At 41.5% G+C, this 18,717-nt stretch overlaps 1 protein-coding gene across 1 annotated transcript in view; it reads left to right on the forward strand.

Moving 5' to 3' along the window:
* GLE1 (GLE1 RNA export mediator) overlaps positions 1–18,717 on the forward strand; it is an 80,521-nt gene that overhangs the window by 18,878 nt on the left and 42,926 nt on the right. Inside the window, exons 4-7 of the mRNA XM_073600973.1 lie at positions 3,422–3,604; positions 3,709–3,769; positions 6,772–7,020; positions 9,018–9,243. Of these exons, the coding sequence (XP_073457074.1) occupies positions 3,422–3,604; positions 3,709–3,769; positions 6,772–7,020; positions 9,018–9,243 (719 nt within the window). The remainder of the gene's footprint in view (positions 1–3,421; positions 3,605–3,708; positions 3,770–6,771; positions 7,021–9,017; positions 9,244–18,717) is intronic.

Below are 18,717 nucleotides of genomic sequence, written 5' to 3' on the forward strand. Positions count from 1 at the left end.
ACACCTGTCAGTTTTTATTGCTGCCTGTACCACTGTTTGGGAGATTCACCATCTATTTGTCCTGTTTACTTTTGATCACTGAATGTAAAAGTGAAAGACCATCCCCAGAACAGGAACAAATGGAAGATCTTTTAATGGGGACACTAGTTCTGATGACTTTGGAGGGATTTCCTCTCACTTCCTGTTTTGGTTATAGGACAGGAAATTAAAGTGGAGTTCCACCCAAAAATGGAACTTTCACTTTAAGGTAGGTGACCCCCCTGACATGCCACATTTGACATGTCATTTTTTGGGGGGGTACCCTCTTTTCAGAGGGTCCCAGCTCCCACTTCCTCCCGGCGCACCATGGCACTGAAAGGGAGATCACCTCTACCCCCTCCCTCTTGGCAATCATCTGGGGCACATCACAGGTCCCAGATGATTGCCCGGCCAGTCACAGCTCGCACATGCGCAGTGGGTGCCCGGCTGTGAAGCCACAGCCGGGCGTCCACACTTACAATGCCAGCGCCGCAGAGGAGGGTGAGATGAGCAAGGCTTCGTTCCCCCACATCACTGGACCCTGGGACAGGTAAGTGTCCGATTTATTAAAAGTCAGCAGCTGCAGTATTTGTATCTTCTGACTTTTAATTTATTTTTTTTTTTATTTATTTTTTTTTTTTTTATAGCAGAACTCCATCCACTTTAATGGAAATCTTCCCAATTGGACACGCATGGAAAAAATAGACAGGGTTTATAGCCAGAATGAAAAAAGTTTTGTCTTTAGTTCTACTTTTAGCATGTCTGATAGATCAAAGCAATTACTGTATCTAGGTAGATGGAGCTTGATTCACTGGTCCTTTTTCACGCTCATTGTAGTACGTGGCACACCTATGGTGTAGCACACGCACACACACACACACACTGGAAGAGAGAACTTGGTTGCTAGGATGTTGTGTGTATGCACACACGACAAGGCTGCTGTTTATACCAAAAAGCCCTTTTCAGGCAGGCCCAATCGGACCACACATTGTTCTCTATGGGTCTGTTTCCATCTGACCGCCCCATAGAGAATAGCAGGCTTTTTCCACTCTGCATAGCGGGCGGGGATCATCAGAGAGATCCCCCTGCTGAGCAGGCGGATCCATTTGGACAGATGCTGCTCCGTCTGCAGGGGCCTTATGCTTCTAAAAAAAAAAAAAAAAAAATTTTTTTTTTTTTTTTTTTTTTAACATTGACATGGAAGACAAGTCCAATGTGTTTCCCTAATATTTTTAAGTATGCTAATGTACTAAATTAGATATAACCTCTAATGAATAGCACAGGAGATGCATTCAAACAGTTTTATGGTAATTTACAAAACTGTACTGTAGAGACCTGTGCTAAGACCAGTATGTGGGCTGCCATAGCTGGCTTCCTTCTGAACATACTGTTTACCAGGTTTACAATGTATTGAAGACTCAGACGGCCAGGTAACTAGCATTTTTAGAAGTGGGGCATGCAAGTACAGAGTTCAGCTTGCATACTGTCTCCCAGCATGTCGCTTTGGGCCTCTTTGATGGCTGGCCTTGTTGACCTATATAGAGATGTGGGTGGGGCACGTCAAAGTACAGCTCTCTAAGCTGATGCCAGTATTTGCATAATTTGATTGCTCGTATAACTGCAGATGTCTGCTCTGCAATCCAAATATTAACATTTTTTAGCTTTTCTCAAAGCAACAAGTTCAGTCAAACTTATTACCTTTTGGTTCCCTTCAGAATTTGGGGTGCACCCTTCTTGAGCTTTCAAACCTAGGCATGCTCTGTAGGTTGCAGAGAAGCTATGGGACAAGGGAATTGTGGGGACTCAAGATTAGAGATCTGACTTGATCTTCAGATCAAAGACACAGAGCACACCAAGATAATTTTGTTAAATTAAAAAAAAAACTTCCATTACTTCCAAAAAAATGTAAACAAAGCCCAGTATAATAACACTAATAGTTACTGGTCTGCTGCTTGAACTGCCGATCTTCACTCTATAGATTGCCTAGTACCTTCTGTATCAATCGCACGGCTGCGTTAGATGGCCTGTACTCTTCCAAGTGCAATGGTTCCATCAGCTGGGTGCTACCACATTGGTGTGTCTTGTAGTACTAAAGGGTTGGTGGCACAGAGAGGGACCTGGAAGTTTGATAGAGCTGCATGATTTTAGCTAAAATGAGAATCACAATTTTTTTGCTTAGAATAAAGATCATGAGACTTTACTATTTAGTTTGTTTGTTTGTTTGTTACTTTTTTTACAATGAATTAAAAAAAAAAAAAAAGTGCATATGCATGTTTGGGGGTTCTAAGTAATTTTCTAGCAAAAAAATACTGATTTTAACTTTGTAAGAAACAAGTGTCAGAAAAAGGTTTAGTTAAAGTGGAGTTCCGGCCAAAATTATACTTTTTAAATAAAAAATACCCCTATAATACACAAGCTTAATGTATTCTAGTAAAGTTAGTCTGTAAACTAAGGTCTGTTTTGTTAGTTTATAGCAGTAGTTTGTTATTTTATAAACTTACAGCAGGCCGTGGCCATCTTAAGTGTGGGCATCTGAAGCCAGACTGTATTTCTTCCTGGATCTCATCCTTGCAGATCTCTCACATGCTCAGTGCAGCACAAGCAATGTAATAGGTTTCAGGTCAGGTTTCCATAGCAACAGCAGTGTCAGAGGAAGTTGCCTCCCCTTCCCAGAAGGCATTGCAAACAGGAAATGATGCGATGGGCCACGGCCAGGGAGGATGAAGTGAAAAATGAATACAGCAGATATACAATAGGTGCTGAGAAAAAAATTAAAAAATATCCAATTTGTTTAAAGTGCACAGTTTAGTGAGGGATGCTGAAGAGTTGTAAAAGTGGGTGGAACGCCACTTTAAAGGTTTGGTTAAACTTCCCTCATTTAAAACTGAAGTTTATTCTTTTGATCCAAGAAGGAAAAGTTACAATGTTTATAGTTATCTACCAGATCAGACAATGTTATGGAAAAACTTGTCAGGCTACCTGTTTGTTTTTTTTTGTTTTTTTTAACGGTCGTGCAGCTCTAGATTCTGATACCTGAAGTGTGTCGGAATGCAGAAGATTCTTTGGCCAGTAGTAGCTACCTAAGAATTTTTAGGTGTTTAGTACTGTCTGTAGCCTAGCTGGGAAAATACATATATTTTCTGTTTTTGTAATGACCATTCTTACCAGGACAGAAAGTGAATGAAATCCAGAATTTGTTGTTACCAGAACAGGGGTTGAGGGTGAATCTTCCAATGTGGACTTTTGTTTTGCTGACAAAGAGGGGATTTCCCTTCACCTTGAGGAGACTTCTTGTTACTTTTCTGGGATAGGAAGCAAAAAATATTCCTAACTGGACACAGACAGCAAATAATAGAAGAAAAATTTGACAGTGGTTGAAACCCTTTCCCCAAAAAGAAAAGTGACTAGAGATTTTATTTTATTCTACTTTTTTTCAGGAAGAACTGAATGCCCGTCTGGATTATGTTAATCGGTACAACAGGTCACTGGCAGAAAAGGCAGCAGAGCAGTTCAAACGTTTTGAAGAGATGTTAGAATTGAAGCAGCGGCAAGAAAAACAAAAACTGGAGGAACAGCTGGAGAAAGAGTGAGAAAACACAGAACAATCATCCCGTTCATGTAATGCTTTGTAATGACTTGTTTGCTTCATGATATTGGTCTTGTGTTTTTTTTTTTTTTTTGTTTTGTTAGCTCCAAGGAGGCCTTGGAACGACAAGAGAAATTAAAGGAGGAACATCGCCACAGGGCCAAGGTCAGATGATATTTAAGATTGTCACATGCTTGTGTGCTGCAATACAGAAGGGGCTGGTGCTAGATATGTGAAATGTCCCACCTTCTGATGTTGTGAAGGATTGTAGATTTAGCAGTGATGGTATTGCAGTAGAGCTGGTCCTTAACCAGACTTGTCCTCCATCCACTAAGAACCTTTAATGCCACGCACATGCAACCAGATTTTCCGGCAGCAAAGGTCTGACGGAATCATTCCATTGGACATTCTGATTATGTGTGGGCTTGATCGGACTTTCTCTTTCGAAAATTCTGACGGACCTAGAAATAGAACATGTTTCAAATCTTTCCGATAGAACCAGTTTCTATCGGGAAAACCGCTCGTCTGTATGCTGTTCAGAAACTACGCAAGGGCAGCTACTGGCTATTGAACTTCCTTTTTTCTAGTCCCGTTGTATGTCATTGTGTTCTAAACGATCAGACTATGGTGTGATCGTGTGTAGGCAGGTCCGTTTTAGCGGAACTTCGTCGAAAAAACCGTCAGAGTTTATTCTGACGGAAAAAACGGTCGTGTGTACGCGGCATTAGTGTAGAAGGAAAAAAGGGCCGAACAGGACAAATCAATTAGGCTGTATGTTGTAAAAAATATTACCATTGGAGGTTGATAGCCAATGCATTTTGGGGTGTACCAGAATCTCCTTGTTCAGGGCTTGGATGTAAAGGAGAGTGATTGACTTGGCAGTGTAAAGTGTACCTGCTGCAGCGAAGCATTTATACCTGTCTGCTTTTCTGTTTATTGAAGTCTCCAATTACAGAAATCTTAAAGCAGCAATCCAGTGTGTGGGTATACATTGGATTATTGGGCCAATATATTGCCCACTCTGGATTGCTGCTTTGACATGTCATTAAACTACACCTTTGTGCCACTCGCATATACTGCATCTCACTGTGAGGGTTTCAGCAGCAGAATCTGTGCTGCCAATCCAGAAAGCAGTTCCAGAAGCTGATTGACAATGCTGACGGCTATACACCCTGAAATATTTAAAAATTTTTCTCAAGTCGTCTTCCAGGACTGCACCCTGAGCCAAGGTCTACCTAGGCCTCCTGATGGACTAAGTAGGCCTTCCGTCCTGGAAGACTTCCCAGAAACACCGTTATGGGTAAGTGTAACTGGTCATTTTCTCATGTCGTCTTCCAGGACGGCAGGCCTACTTAGTCTATCAGGCGGCCTAGGTAGACCTTGGCTCAGGGTGCCGCCCTCTGGAAGACTTCCCAGAAACAACGTTACGGGTAAGTGTAACTGATCATTTAATTTTTTTTTTTTTTTTCTTGGCAAAAATGGGGTTAAAACAGGCAGTGAGGAGGCAATGTGAATCTGTTAACCTCTTCTGAAAAGTATTCCAAACACCGATCCCTTTTTAGAGGAGCGATGGGTTTAGATGAATATTTAAACCTAGCCTTTGATATGTTCAGTGTATTTTTTTGTATAGGAAACACTGTAGGCAAGGTATCGTGGCATATGTAGTCCTTAGAAACTGAAAGTAAAAGTAGAGGAGAACGTGCAAAGCATGCAGGGAAACCAGGAAGTTATGGAAAGAGATAGGCAGCACTCAAAACATGAAAGGAGATTTTTCATGTAAGCTTATATTGGATTGTTAAACATAACTATTGTTTGTATTGCTATTACAATGCTGATTTTCCGAAATGAAAGCGTATGCTGTGACCATACATCTCCTTTAAACTACGGTTTAAAGTGGTTCTAAAGGCTGAAGTTTTTTTTACCTTCATGCATTTTGTGCGGCAGCCCCCCCCCCCCCCCCCCCCCCAAATCACCTGCGCTCCATTGTGTTCCACGAGTGTCTTTGCTCTCCCCTTATTGGCTCCTGCTGCTGACAGTTACAGCCAATGAGAAAGGGGGGGGGTCGAGATACAGCTCCACGTCTGGATGGACACACAAAGCATCAACTCAGAAGCACTTGGGTGCCCCCATAGCAAGCTCCTTGCTTGGTGGTACTCGACAGGAGGGAGAGGCCAGGAGCGCCAATGGGGGACCTGAGGAGGAGTGGGACTACTCTGTGCAAAACCACTGCACAGAACACGTAAGTATGTTTGGTTTTTATTTATTTATTTTTTTTGTACTTTTAATATCAATTTTAGACCTCATGCACACTGGACATTTTTACAGCACCTGTTTTTGGCTTTAGATGTTTTTTTCTACAGTCAATAAACTCTCCATCATGTTATCCTATGTGTCCATGCACACATAGGCTGTTATCAGCAGTTTTTTGGCTTTAAAAAAAATCCCAAAACTAGTGGGTTCTGGGAGGAGTTTTTCAACTGTAAAAACGCTCTAATATCAAACGTGGCTTACCAGCATTTTTTGACGTTTTTTGATTCATAAAAAAAAAAATAAATAAATAAAAACCGCTAATGCAGGAAAAAGCTGAAAACCGCTATTGCAAAAACGTTGAAAAACTCACTGCAAAGCTACTGGCGTTTTTATAACGTTATTTTAACATCCAGTGTGCATGAGGCATCAAGTGACTATATACATTTTTCATGGGCTGTACAAACCTGAATATGTTGCAAAGTTTTCTACTTGGAGATTCTGCCAATAAGCGTACTTCTTGTTTCACGATGACAACACTGAGGCACTGTCTTGCAATTGTTAGAGGTGTTGTTATCTTGCTACCAGTCATGAGGCTTAGCATTGTTTGCCTGCAACGGGAAGTGCTGTTGCTGGCAGGATCCCCAGGCTTGCAACAAAAACTATTTTCTTAAGCATACGGACTTCGGTGTGGTGTGATGTTAAACCTACTGGAAAATAGATTTAGGTTTTACATTCACTTTGAGTGTATAAAACAAGTTATTTGTGATGAACATTTAGCATTTGGAAACCCTTGACACAAAAAAGGGTGTTTTTTTTTTTTTTTTTTTTTTGTTTTTTTTATTTTTTATTTCCAGAAGCTGAAATCTGATATTCCATTAACTGTGCTATGTTAACACCTTTCCATTGTACATATACAGCTTCTATCTTTGAAGTTACGTGAAGCTGAACAACAGCGCCAGCAAGAGTTAGAGCGCACCCGTCAAGAAGAAGGTCGGGAAAGGATGCGCCGGTTGTGTGCGCTTCAGCAGGAAGCTCTACAGCTCATCCAAAAGATTGAAATAGACCAGAAGCTCCAAGAGACATTGCGTGTAGACTTGTCCATTTTTAGCAAGCGTGGGAACCAGATATGTGGAGATTTGTCCAATGTTGTTCGCTCCAGTAGTGAGGTAATGCACATTGCTCTGTGGCATAGTGTTGTTTTACATATTTGTAAGGGTGGTTGAAGCGTTTCACCTATTTACAGATTTCTAGCTAAGTGGGTTTTCAAATTTTATAGTGGTCATTTAAGGATTTTCAGAACTGGGGAAGTTGGAACCATTTTAGGTTTCCACAGCTTTAGTATGCCATATGGTATGTAAATGCTGCCAAAAAGTGCCAACAACCAAATAACAAAAACTGCTGCAGCCACCATACTGTATGTTTTTCCACACCAATAAAGAGAAATGGATATTGTGTGATTGCACTGCTTCGAATACAATCATTAAACTCTAAAATGCATCAAGATACCAAAAGTAAATATATAAAAATATATTCACATAGACTCCCTATTTAGGGATCACACTAACTGCATAAATTTCATTCATGTGATAAGTACAAAGATATAATATCTGCCTAACCACCAGCCCTAATATAATGAGAAAAAAAAAATTCATATTAAATCAATAAAAAATATATACATATGCAAATAGAACGTCCATGTATATCAGTTTACACCACTGAATAAAGAAAGGTCCCAAAAATCCAAGGTATAATAATACGTCTTCCGTTTAACCCCTTTACAACTGCCCCATAGCAGATTTACTGCTACAGGGTAGCTGCTCTATGCAGGATCGTGTGTGTGTGTGTGTGTGTGTGTGTGTACATATACGTGATTCTGCATTTCCGGGTTTTGGACACAAGCATGCGCTGCCGGCAGCTCGCTCCGCCGGGACCCGGGAATCGTTGGGCAGACTGTCATTCTGTCAGAGCACCGATGTAAACAAGGCAGACTGTCATTCTGTGAGTACAGAACACATGAATCCTGTGTTCCTGTGAAGCAGGAACGCCAATCCATGTCTTCAATTAGTAAAAGCACCTCCCCCACAGTTAGTAAGCACTCCCTAGGCACACATTTAACCAAAGGGTCAGGATCACCCCTGATGTTAACCCTCTTCAATGTCCGTGTCATTAGTACAGTGACAGTGCATATTTTTAGCAGTGATCACTGTAACAATGTCACTGGTCCCCAAAAAACTGGCAGGTGTCTGATTTCGTCCACCGCAATACTCTGTGCTCCACCACAGATAAAACAGTGCTCTGCCACCATGAGAAATACATGCTCACCTTGTAAGTGGACCCATAACATATACAGGTCAACCATGCATAAGAAGTATAGAGGTCCTCAGTAAGGTCTCACATCCCCGGGGTTGATCCTAGCAATAAGGTGGATGCATGTGGAAGATCAACCCTGGGGATGCGAGACCTTACTGAGGACCTCTATACTTATGCATGGTTGACCTGTACATGTTATGGGTCCACTTACAAGGTGAGTGTGTATTTCTCATGGTGGCAGAGCACTGTTTTGTCTGTGGTGGAGCACAGATTGTATTGGGGTTAAAGTGGGAGTAAACTCCCATGGTTGACATTTACCTATAGGTGATCCTTTAAGGCTTACCTATAAGTACTGTAACCATCTCCTAAATGTGCACTGTTTAGGAGATCTTTACCTGTGAACGGGCCAGTGATGTCACTGGCGCATGCGCTCAAAAGGAACAGCCACTGGGGCACTGTGCCATGAATAGCGGCTCCCGCATGCATGCGCCAGATTAACGTCATTGTAGCGTGGCCAATCAGATGGCCGGACGACGTGAGGGCCCCCCCTCCTCCCCCATGCAGAACTTGCCTGTGAATAGTTCATCTTTGTGCTAATCTAACAGAAGAACGGAGCAGGAGACTGCTACGGGACATAGTGCTTTGAGGAGAGATAAGAAAACCTCTGCAGATATGTGCCCAGCTCAATTTTCATGAATCCGGTTTACATCCACTTTAACAGCACACTTCACTGGAAATGCCTAAACTATCATTTAGAGGCCTGTACACATACTTTTGTCCATATAGTGAGTCACATACTTCTCTTATGTTTTTATTGCATCACTTTTTATCTTTTTATTTTTTTGCACCACAGGGCCAATTCCCTTCTCAGGATGATGTCATTTTTGGTGAGCGTTCTGTGCAAGAGCTGAAGCTCTTGTTCAGGGACATGGAAAAGGAGGTGGCGGCAGCACAGGGGAGATACAAAGCTGAGGAAGAAGCCGCCAAACAAAAGCAGAAAGACGCTGAACAGCAGCAGCAACAAGCAAAGGCCCAAGCCTCTGGTCCAACTCAGAAGAAGACACAGGACAAGAAAGAAGGTGACAGATTATGCCCCTTATCTCTGTAACTGATAAAATTGTTGCTGTCATAAGGTGGAGTAGATGTAGAACAGTATTGGGTCGAACAGCCTAAATGTTTTAAATACAGGCAGATGGTTCTCCCAGATTTGTTCTGTAGACTCCAGAAGTGACTGATATATGATCAGAACAAAAGTCTTCCTCTTATACATTCTTGTACTAGAAGTGTAGTAGCTGTTGCTTCTGCCCTCCTTTTAGAGGATTACAAGTTTACACATGTGCTAATGTTGGCTTTATGTAACTTGCGTTTTTTTTAATCTATTTTTTTTTTTTTTACAAAACTTTACATGGAAAGATTGTAAATACACAGCTTCAACAATTCTGCACAGTGTCAGAGCTTGCTGCTAAGCTCTGAGCCCTGTTCTGTGTCCCATAGACATTGGCCTTCAGGAGCGAGCATGCACAAGTGCCCCAAGAGCATGCGGCTTGCTCTGGGGGCACTTGGCGGGGTGGGCAGAAGCATTGGTGGGGGACTTAAGAAGAGGATTGGGGCTGCTCTGTGCAAATCTATTACAAAGAGCAGATAAAAATTATGTGTTTATTTTAAAGAAAATAACAATCGAACCTTTAGAACCCATTACAACCTACAGGTAAGCCTATATTAAGGCTTACCTGTAGGTGCAAGAAATATCTCCCAAACCTAAAAGGTTTAGGAGATATTTGCAGAAATAGCGGCACCGATGTCTACAGCGCAGGCGCACTGAGCGTGCCGTTTCTAACGGTGATCATGCCGTTAGTGGCGGCACCAGCGCGCATGCGCGGGAGTGACGTCATCGCGGCTCCGGCCAGTCACAGCACCGGAGCCGGGATACCCGGAAGTCACTCCGGGATAGATGGCGGCGTCGGAGGAGGCGAACGAGGGCCGATGCGGGGGGCTTCGATCTCAGGTAAGCAATTCATAATGAGCTAGTATGCTATGCATACTAGCTCAATATGCCTTTGTCTTGCAGGGTGTATAAATTTTTTTTTTTTTTTTTTTTCAGAGGCTTTACTACCTCTTTAAGTGCTGGAGCTTTGTCCAGTCGGAACAGCCCAGCATTAATGTGAAACAGAGGCAACTGCAATCTGCTGCGGTTATGTGCAGGCCTGCACAGGTCAACTGCTTGTTTTTGTCTAGGGGATTGGAGAAAGCTTATACTCACCTGATCCTTTACTCTGCCTGCAAACAGCACTCCCCCACAATCCAGCAGTGGATTGTTCCTGAAGTCCTTGCATCCAGAGCAGGTCAATGGACGTAACCATGGGGGATAGGGGCCACAAGGACCAGTCTGCTGGGAGCATTCAAGGTTAAGTTAAGTATATCATAATTTTCCAATCCCCTAGGCAAAAATGAGCAGTTCATCTGTGCAGTGTGTTTTTTTTTTTTTTTGGGCTTTAAAGTGAGACTGACCTGGCCTAAAAAGACCCCACGTTGATATTGCTAAAGTGACATTCTGGGGTTGATTTCCTAAAGGGAAATCCACTTTGCACTACAAGTGCACTGAAAGTGCAATCGCTGTAGATCTGAGGGGAAGCTCTGCTGATTTTATCATCCAATCATGTACAAGCAAAAATGCTGTTTTTTATTTTCCTTGCATGTCCCCCACTACATGTCCCACTACAAGCGACTGCACTTGTAGTGCAAAGTGGATTTGCCTTTCGTAAATCACGCTCCCTCTATGGTTTGGAAAGTACCTGTGTTGGTCTTAAAGTGATAAAGTTAAGTAATACGTACGTTTTTCTTCAATGTACTAAACTCGAAGAACACATTCTTTTGCTCTCCGCTTCTTCCAAATCTCTAAATGTTTCTCTTCCTTTTTTTTTTTTGCTTCTGTTGTCCCACTATATGTAGGAATGTAGCCACCCTCACGTGGTGTGCATAGAGCGTTGCACATCACTACAACTAACATGCACTGCTCATTTCAAACAAACGGGGGTGTGAGGGGAAAAGGGTTTAGGAGCTCACACCAAACTAGGAGGCAGAAGAACACGGTAAAAATAAACAACTTAATGAAAAATAGATTACAGTGCCATTAAAGCGGAGCTCAAGTCAATTAAGCGAAAATTAGGTCAGCAGCTACAAAAACTGTAGCTGCTGACTTTCAATAACCAGCCACTCACCTGTCCCACGATCCAGTGGTGTGCAGGGGGGGCCAAGCTCTGTGTATCTTAAGGACAACAGAGCAAGGCTTGGGAGTGAGCATGCACTACTGCCCCTATAGTAAGTGGCTTGCTATAGGGGCACTCAGCAGGGGGGAGGAGTCAGGAGTGCTGGTCGGGGACCTAAGAAGAGAAGGATCTAGGCTGCTCTGTGCAAAACCATTGCACAGAACACGTAATTGGGACACTTTTTTTTTAATTTTTATTTATTTTATTTTTTCATTTTTTTTACCTTTGCAGTATCACTTTAAGGGGGATGCCTATTATTTCTGTACACCTTGCCTTTATGGCAGTCAGGGGAAAAAAAGGGAGAACACTGTAAACTTTGCTTTTCATATATGTACAGTATAAATAATAAATGCAGACCCAATGACACATTACCTTTTTGATCCCTCGCTGTTCTGTTTCACCACCCAGAATCGAGTAGAGCTTGCACAGGGAAGACTTTATCCCCCCCCCAATGTGACAGTGCTGGGTCAGTCATGCCTGAGGAAGGGGTGAGAGTCATATGCTTACCCATACCCAGAAATGTCAGATCTTTTTCTTCCCAGAGAAAGAAATGAATTGGCAAGGGTGTGAATGGAAGATTGGTTTATGTGGTTCGCGGGGACAGCACTTTGTGTATTGACTAGGCTTGGTTAATTACACGTACTTGCATGCAGATGCCTAACAATGGACTTCTATTATTTGTTCTGTTTTTATTCTGTGAAATATACCATATTATACCATATGGTATAATATACCATTATACCATACCATAATATACCAATCCGTTCAATAGGTGCAAAAAATACCTGTTGATTTTTGCTAGAAATCTTGGGAGCGAGTGGTGGAGGGGGCAGAGACAAGGATATGTCTATATTCTTTGTAATCCCTCAGAAATGAATTAGGCAGGGCTGATACCTCAGTGCTTGGGAATTCAGAGCTGTGTGATGTCAGAGGAAGGAAGAAGCACACTATATTTCTGGCACATCATCAGTTATTTTTCTGATTGTAGCATTTTTTTATGGGATAAAACATGGGGAAATGTGAATGTATTCTAGAGCTGTACTAAATTTATTATATATTTTTTATTAATTTTTTATCAGAAAAGATTTTGTGTCATTAAGGGATTTGAGATAGGGAAAGAAGCAAAACAATCAGTACAGGTATGAAGAAAAGACTTCATAATCTATAAGCCATAAAGTTAATTTAGAAAAAGTCCTTAAGGCAAAGCAGCGCTTGGAAATGATCAATTGTACACCATTAGGTAAGAATATAATACAAAACACCCAGTGAGACAAATCCAGTGCTTGAGCAGTAGTTCATGGACGAATTGTCTGTATGGAGAATGCAACTTCACCACACCATGTGGTTCCACTTCCCTAGGAAATCCGCTTACCAGAGTTATGTAAAAACACGCTTCGGATATATTATGCCCCAAACAGCAACGTCAAAGGATTATCCTCCACAGTATCTCAAATAGTTCACCGGGACAATGGATTGGTGCCTCCAATTCACAATATTCTCACTCATGTGACCGTAAGCAATTCCATGGGCTCAAACATAAAGGAAAACAATACTTATAGCGTAACTCTGTTAGATTTTTATTATATAACAGCTCCCCCCTTAACCCTATGCACTTACAAAAACATGGTTAAAAGAAAGCATTTCATCAAAACATAGCACTGTGAAATGATACACTCTCTCACCGCTTGTGAAGATTCATTCATCTGCGGTGATTCCCGGGAGGAGATTGAATCCGTAGACTAGTGCAGCAAGCCGTGTAGTCATTCCGTCTTTATCAATATCATGGCACAGACTTGCAACTTTATAGACTGTTGTCTGTTAGGTCTTAACCCCTTCTAATGCTCAGAGATAGTCTGTGGCGAGTGCCTCTGAAGATATATCTGAGTCAACAAATGGTGGGTGTGCAGCGGTCTGCACCGCCGACATCTCCAGGTTCATTGCATAATGTATGGGGCCAGCAGCATCTGATATCCCAACAATCACATAATCAAAGGGTCGGTCACCGCCGGCAATCCTAAACGCCCAGTGCATTCACCATACATATGCAAAACTCATACTTAATATAATAATACTAAAACATAGTAAAATTCATAAATGTAATTCATGCTTATCATACAAGATTAAAATTTGTTCTCATTTACTGGATTCTACAAATAATCCAGGAAGGCCCATATGTCATGATAATAAATAAATATACATGACATCTATAATGTCACTCATTTCACCCAGGTTTCCCTGGTAGAGGATCAATGATGATGGTCTATTAAATCATCCAATTGATTCCGCTCAAATTATATATACAGAGAAAGATATACTTTTTGTTTAGGATATTCTATCTAATTGTAAAATTGCAAATATAAAAACTATTATACATTTTATATGTGTGAAAACAATCTTCATAGTTAATAAATTTATTAATGTTAAGGGAAAATATAATTTAAAAGTTTATATCCCAAGTTTGGTAGAATTTGCACACCTTATGTTTACCCACTAGACCTAGACCCACTGGGGCTTTAAAGTGTGTGCTGAGGGACATGTTGAAACCCGTCTGTAAGATTTATTCAGTTGTAACTCTACAGTATTAACACAGCTAAACGGATCATAGTTGGTAATACTATAAAATCATATTAGGTAAAAAGTCATACATTTTGTAGGGGTGTCTTCCTGCTACATAGTAAGGGGAAGTCTTCCAACTTTAACTATAAAATGACATAATAAAAGCCATTGAACTTGATCAATAGTCTCTTATGAAGCTATTTAAATTGAGTTCAACATTCATGCCCCTTGGGTGAAAACAAACTTAACAGAACAAAGTGTCAATGACCAATAGGTCTCTAATATTGTCTTGGATGACCATCCAGTGAGATGAGGACATTGCACCCTAAGTAAATCAATCTAGAGGTTAAAATGGAAATATTTTATAAATCTTAATGTTTTAGGTATCTAGATGTATGGAGTTTAGAGACTCCGGGATGTTACACCTGTAGCAGTCTGAACAGAAACGGCTGGGGAGGGGGCTAGCCCTGGAGTGTCCAGCAATGGGTGCCAAATTTTGAAAAATTTCTTAGTGGCATTTCTATGCTGATATGTTAACTTTTTTCCAATAAGAATAGTATTTACCTGCTCAATCCAGTGTTGGATCCAAAAGCGAGCAATTTGCTTGCGAGCAATGTATAGGAGTCTAAGCACTGCTATGTTGATCGGAGGGGTAAAGAGCCCCTCGTCCACTGCCCCTAGGAAGCAAACCACCTGACCTAGAAGAATAGTAATCTGATATACTGCCAAAATTGTATCGGTTACAGCTTTCCAATATCTAAAAAGTTTTGGACAATGCCACAGCAGGTGTATGAGGTCTCTTCCCTCTCTACTACATTTAGGGTATAGGGGTGAGTCTCTCCTTCTCCAGCAATAGACTTGTACTGGAGTATGGTATGTAAACGGGGCCAAGGATAAATCCAAGGGAAAAAAACGAGCTTAACTTGCCGACCAGCTCGCAGACAACCAATTTAAACCTGGCTAACAGTATGCGTTAAAAACAGGGGTTTAGTCTGCATGCATTTGCAAATGTATGCGTAAGCCACAGAGCCACGTCACGGCACCCTGGTATCCGTGGTACCTAACACTAACTTGAATGGTTCCCCACAGTGGTGGCACATGCATTCTAATGGATAGGTGAGGGCAGGTGGACTGACGGGGAACCCACCCCTTCTTAAAGGTATGGGGGCACACTGAACACCCAGCAAATAGCACAATGGCTGCAAAGGAGTACGATATGCCCTATGTAAAAAACAGTGAGAGTCTGTACAAAGGAGAGACTGATTTAGAAGGTATAGACTGTAGACAACTCTCCCAGACCTCTCCTTCGAACTCGCCCACATCTTGTTCCCATCTACATCTGCATGGCAATTTATTTGCTTCCTGTACGGTTGCAGAAAGTGTAGAGTATATTTGCAAAATCCCTTTTTTAGACTGGTCAGACAAAATGTTACTTATTAGTGGGTGTCCAGTAAGCTCCAACCTAGAATGCAATGCTTGGGTCTGCAGGGCATGTTGAAGCTGAAGGTACCTGAGGAACTGCCACCTTGGCAACTCAAACTCCCTCGGAAAATCAGAGAAGGACTTAAGGATGGACTTGTTTTATAGAGAAGTAGCAGATTCCCAAGGTCTCCCAGGTCTGAAAGCCCTCCATCGTGTGCAGTTCATCATAGCAGGAGCTGCGCCATAATGGTATCTTCCCAAACTTTTTTTTTTTTTTTTAATGGAAGTCCAGAGCTTTTTTTAATAAAAAGTAAAGTAGAATAATGGGGCAGGCCCGCTTCTAACTGAAAAGTAGCGTAAAAGAAAAGAGTAATTTAGTGTCTTCGATAATAACAAATTGTATATTGGGTCAGAGTGATCCAAACATTTCCATCCCCCTAGATACTGGAGCTGGGAGGCCAAAAAGTAGAATCTGGCGTTGGGCACCGCTAGGTTGCCTTGATCTTTACTGTATTTAAAGAGGATAGTTTAATTCTAGCCGTTTTTCCTTTCCATATGAGCTTTCTAAAGAGGGTATCAAGATCTACGAGGAATCCACTGCAGGGAATTGTGAAATGTATAGTAATTGAGGTGCCCAGACCATTTTGATATGGTTAACTCTGATGACCGAAAGGGAAACCTTACACCAGGCCGTGCATTTATCCCGTAGTTTATGGATAACCGGGAGTAAGTTAAGAGTTATACACATAGTCGGGTCTGGGGTCATCTGGACCCCCAAATATTTAAAGGAGGAGACTATATGGAGGGATCTGGCCCATTCTGGTAATGGAGATAGCAGCTCATCCAGAGGTAAGAGTGAGGATTTACTCCAGTTTATGGAGAAACCGGAGAAGGTCCCAAATTTCTCAATGAGACATTACGTTCTGAAGAGAGGAGGCAGTGTCCCCCAGATACAAAAGGGTATAATCTGCATATAATGAGCTTTTGTCCTCATTAGGACCTCTCAGGAATACCTTCATACCTAATGAGGCTCTGACCGCTTCCGCCAATGGCTCCAAAGCGAACGCAAATAAAAGGAATGACAGTGGGAATCCCTGTTGTGTACCTCTGTAGAGACAAAAAGAGTCAGACAGGTCCCTATTTATGTGCAGCTTTGCAGTGGTCGCTAAATATAAGTTGAACCCGTTTAATAAAGCAGTGCATCAGTCCAAAACCTCCCATAGGTACGGCCACTCTGCACTGTCAAAAGCTTTGGCAGCGTCAAGGACAGCACTGCTTTATTACTCGAATCTGGAGATTAACCACTTGCCTACCAGCCGCCACAGTTGTACTGCAGCAGAATGGCACGGCTGAGCAAAACGACATTATGTAACGTCGTTTCGGCCTGTGGCCACTAGGGGAACGCGTGCACCCCCTGCTCGCCCTCAGAGCCAATGCGAGTGCCCGGCGGTCGCGATCGCTCGGTGCACACGGAGAACCGGGATCTATGTGTGTAAACAGTTTCCGGTTCTCTGAGGGGAGAAGTGACAGATCGTTTGTTCATACAGAGTATGAACAGCAATCTATCTCTTCCCCTACACAGTCCCCTCCCCACTTCAGTTAGAACCAGGGCTTTTTTTCAGGGGGAACTTGATGGAACTCAGTTCTACCACCTCTGGCTCAGACCCTTGGTGGGGGGGGGATTGTATCTAGTAGCAGGATGTATCACAGTATAGGAGCCACAGCTCCCTGCTTTTTGCCCTTTTTTCATGTTATCTGAAGATTTTTTAATTGTTAAATATGTCAAATATTTTGTATTTTTGTATGTTTAAACACTTTTTTGGAATAATAAAATACCCCTTTTTAATATATAAATCTTCTGTTATTACATTGCCTTAAAAATCCCACATCGAGGTAGAGAAAAACTGGGCAGTCTGCCACAACTCACAACATTCTTTAGCAGTTTTACTTGAGTAATAAACATTGTAACAATTTGTCAATGGAATAGACTTTAGTGAAAGTGAAAAAAGTTTAACCACTTAAACGCTAAACCTTTTTCTGACATTTGTTGGTTTCAAGTTAAAATCATTTTTTTTTTTTGCTAGAAAATTACTTGGAACCCCCAAACATAATAAATATATATATTTTTTTTTTTTCCTTTTTTTTTTTTTTTTTTTTTTTTTTTTTTTTTTTGACACCCTAGAGAATAAAATGGTGGTCACACTGTATTTGCGCAGCGGGCTTTCAAATGCAATTTTTTTAAAAAAGAAAACAGTAAAGTTAGCCTTTTTTTTTTTTTTTTTTTTTTTTTATTTTTGTATAATGTGAAAGATTTTACGTCGCGAGCATCGTGATCTTGTTATACTAAGCAAAAATAATCGTGATTCATTTTGGCCAGAATCGTGCAGCTCTAGAACCTGTAATAAACGGGTCCCTGTTACCACCCCCTCCCCTCTCCTGACTGCAGAAATAAGAGGAGCCTCTATTAGATTTAGCGATTATGGCCAGGATTCTCCCCTTCCTCATAGAATTTTTGTTATAGAAAGAAGTGTTTATTTTTGCTTCCAACCACATCTTTTCTGTATGAGCTGTAGGGTTTTCAATATATACAGTCTCTGCTTTCCTAACCTCTCGTAGAACGAAAATCTCCCAGGAATTGGTTTCTATCTTTATGGATGAGATCGTCCTTAATAAGCTGGCCTCTAACAAAGGCCTTAAGGGTGTCCCAGTACATCCTTGTCTGCTGTTTTTTGGTTGATGCTAATAAAGTCAGTTAGAGATTGCATTTCTGGGTCTGGGAATAATAGCCAGAATGGGTTTATTTTCCAATAGGAAGGAGGACCAGCGACTATTATCTGAGCCCAAAAAGGGGAGTGATCGGATACCATCCTTGGCTCGTATCGAGAGGTAGAGATTAATGGGAGCATTTCCTCATTACAAAGACCGAGGTCAATTCTGGGGAGGCCCCTATGTGAGGCTGAGTGGCAAGAATATACTCTAGATTGGGGGTTTCTGATGTGCCAGATAACATGCAGTCCCATCTCCATAAGGAGTTTAACAAATGGTGTCTGACCCTTTACAGGAAACTGTCGAAGGTGGGCAGCCATAAATTTGTCAAGCTCCATAATCTAAGTAGTTATTAAAGTCACCCACAATTAGAGGTGGGACATTTGGATAAAGGGCTAAAAAGCCTGCAAGGATTTAGAGAACTTCTGCAGAGAAGGGAAGTGGGATGTATATTAGCTAATATACAGTCAAGCCCTTCTAGATTGCATCTTAGAAAAATAGAACGACTATTTTTATCAATAACCGATAGTCTGCAAGAGAAGG

This window comes from Aquarana catesbeiana, linkage group LG09 (assembly GCF_042186555.1).
Source record: "Aquarana catesbeiana isolate 2022-GZ linkage group LG09, ASM4218655v1, whole genome shotgun sequence".
In the NCBI taxonomy this organism is placed as follows: Eukaryota; Metazoa; Chordata; class Amphibia; order Anura; family Ranidae; genus Aquarana; species Aquarana catesbeiana.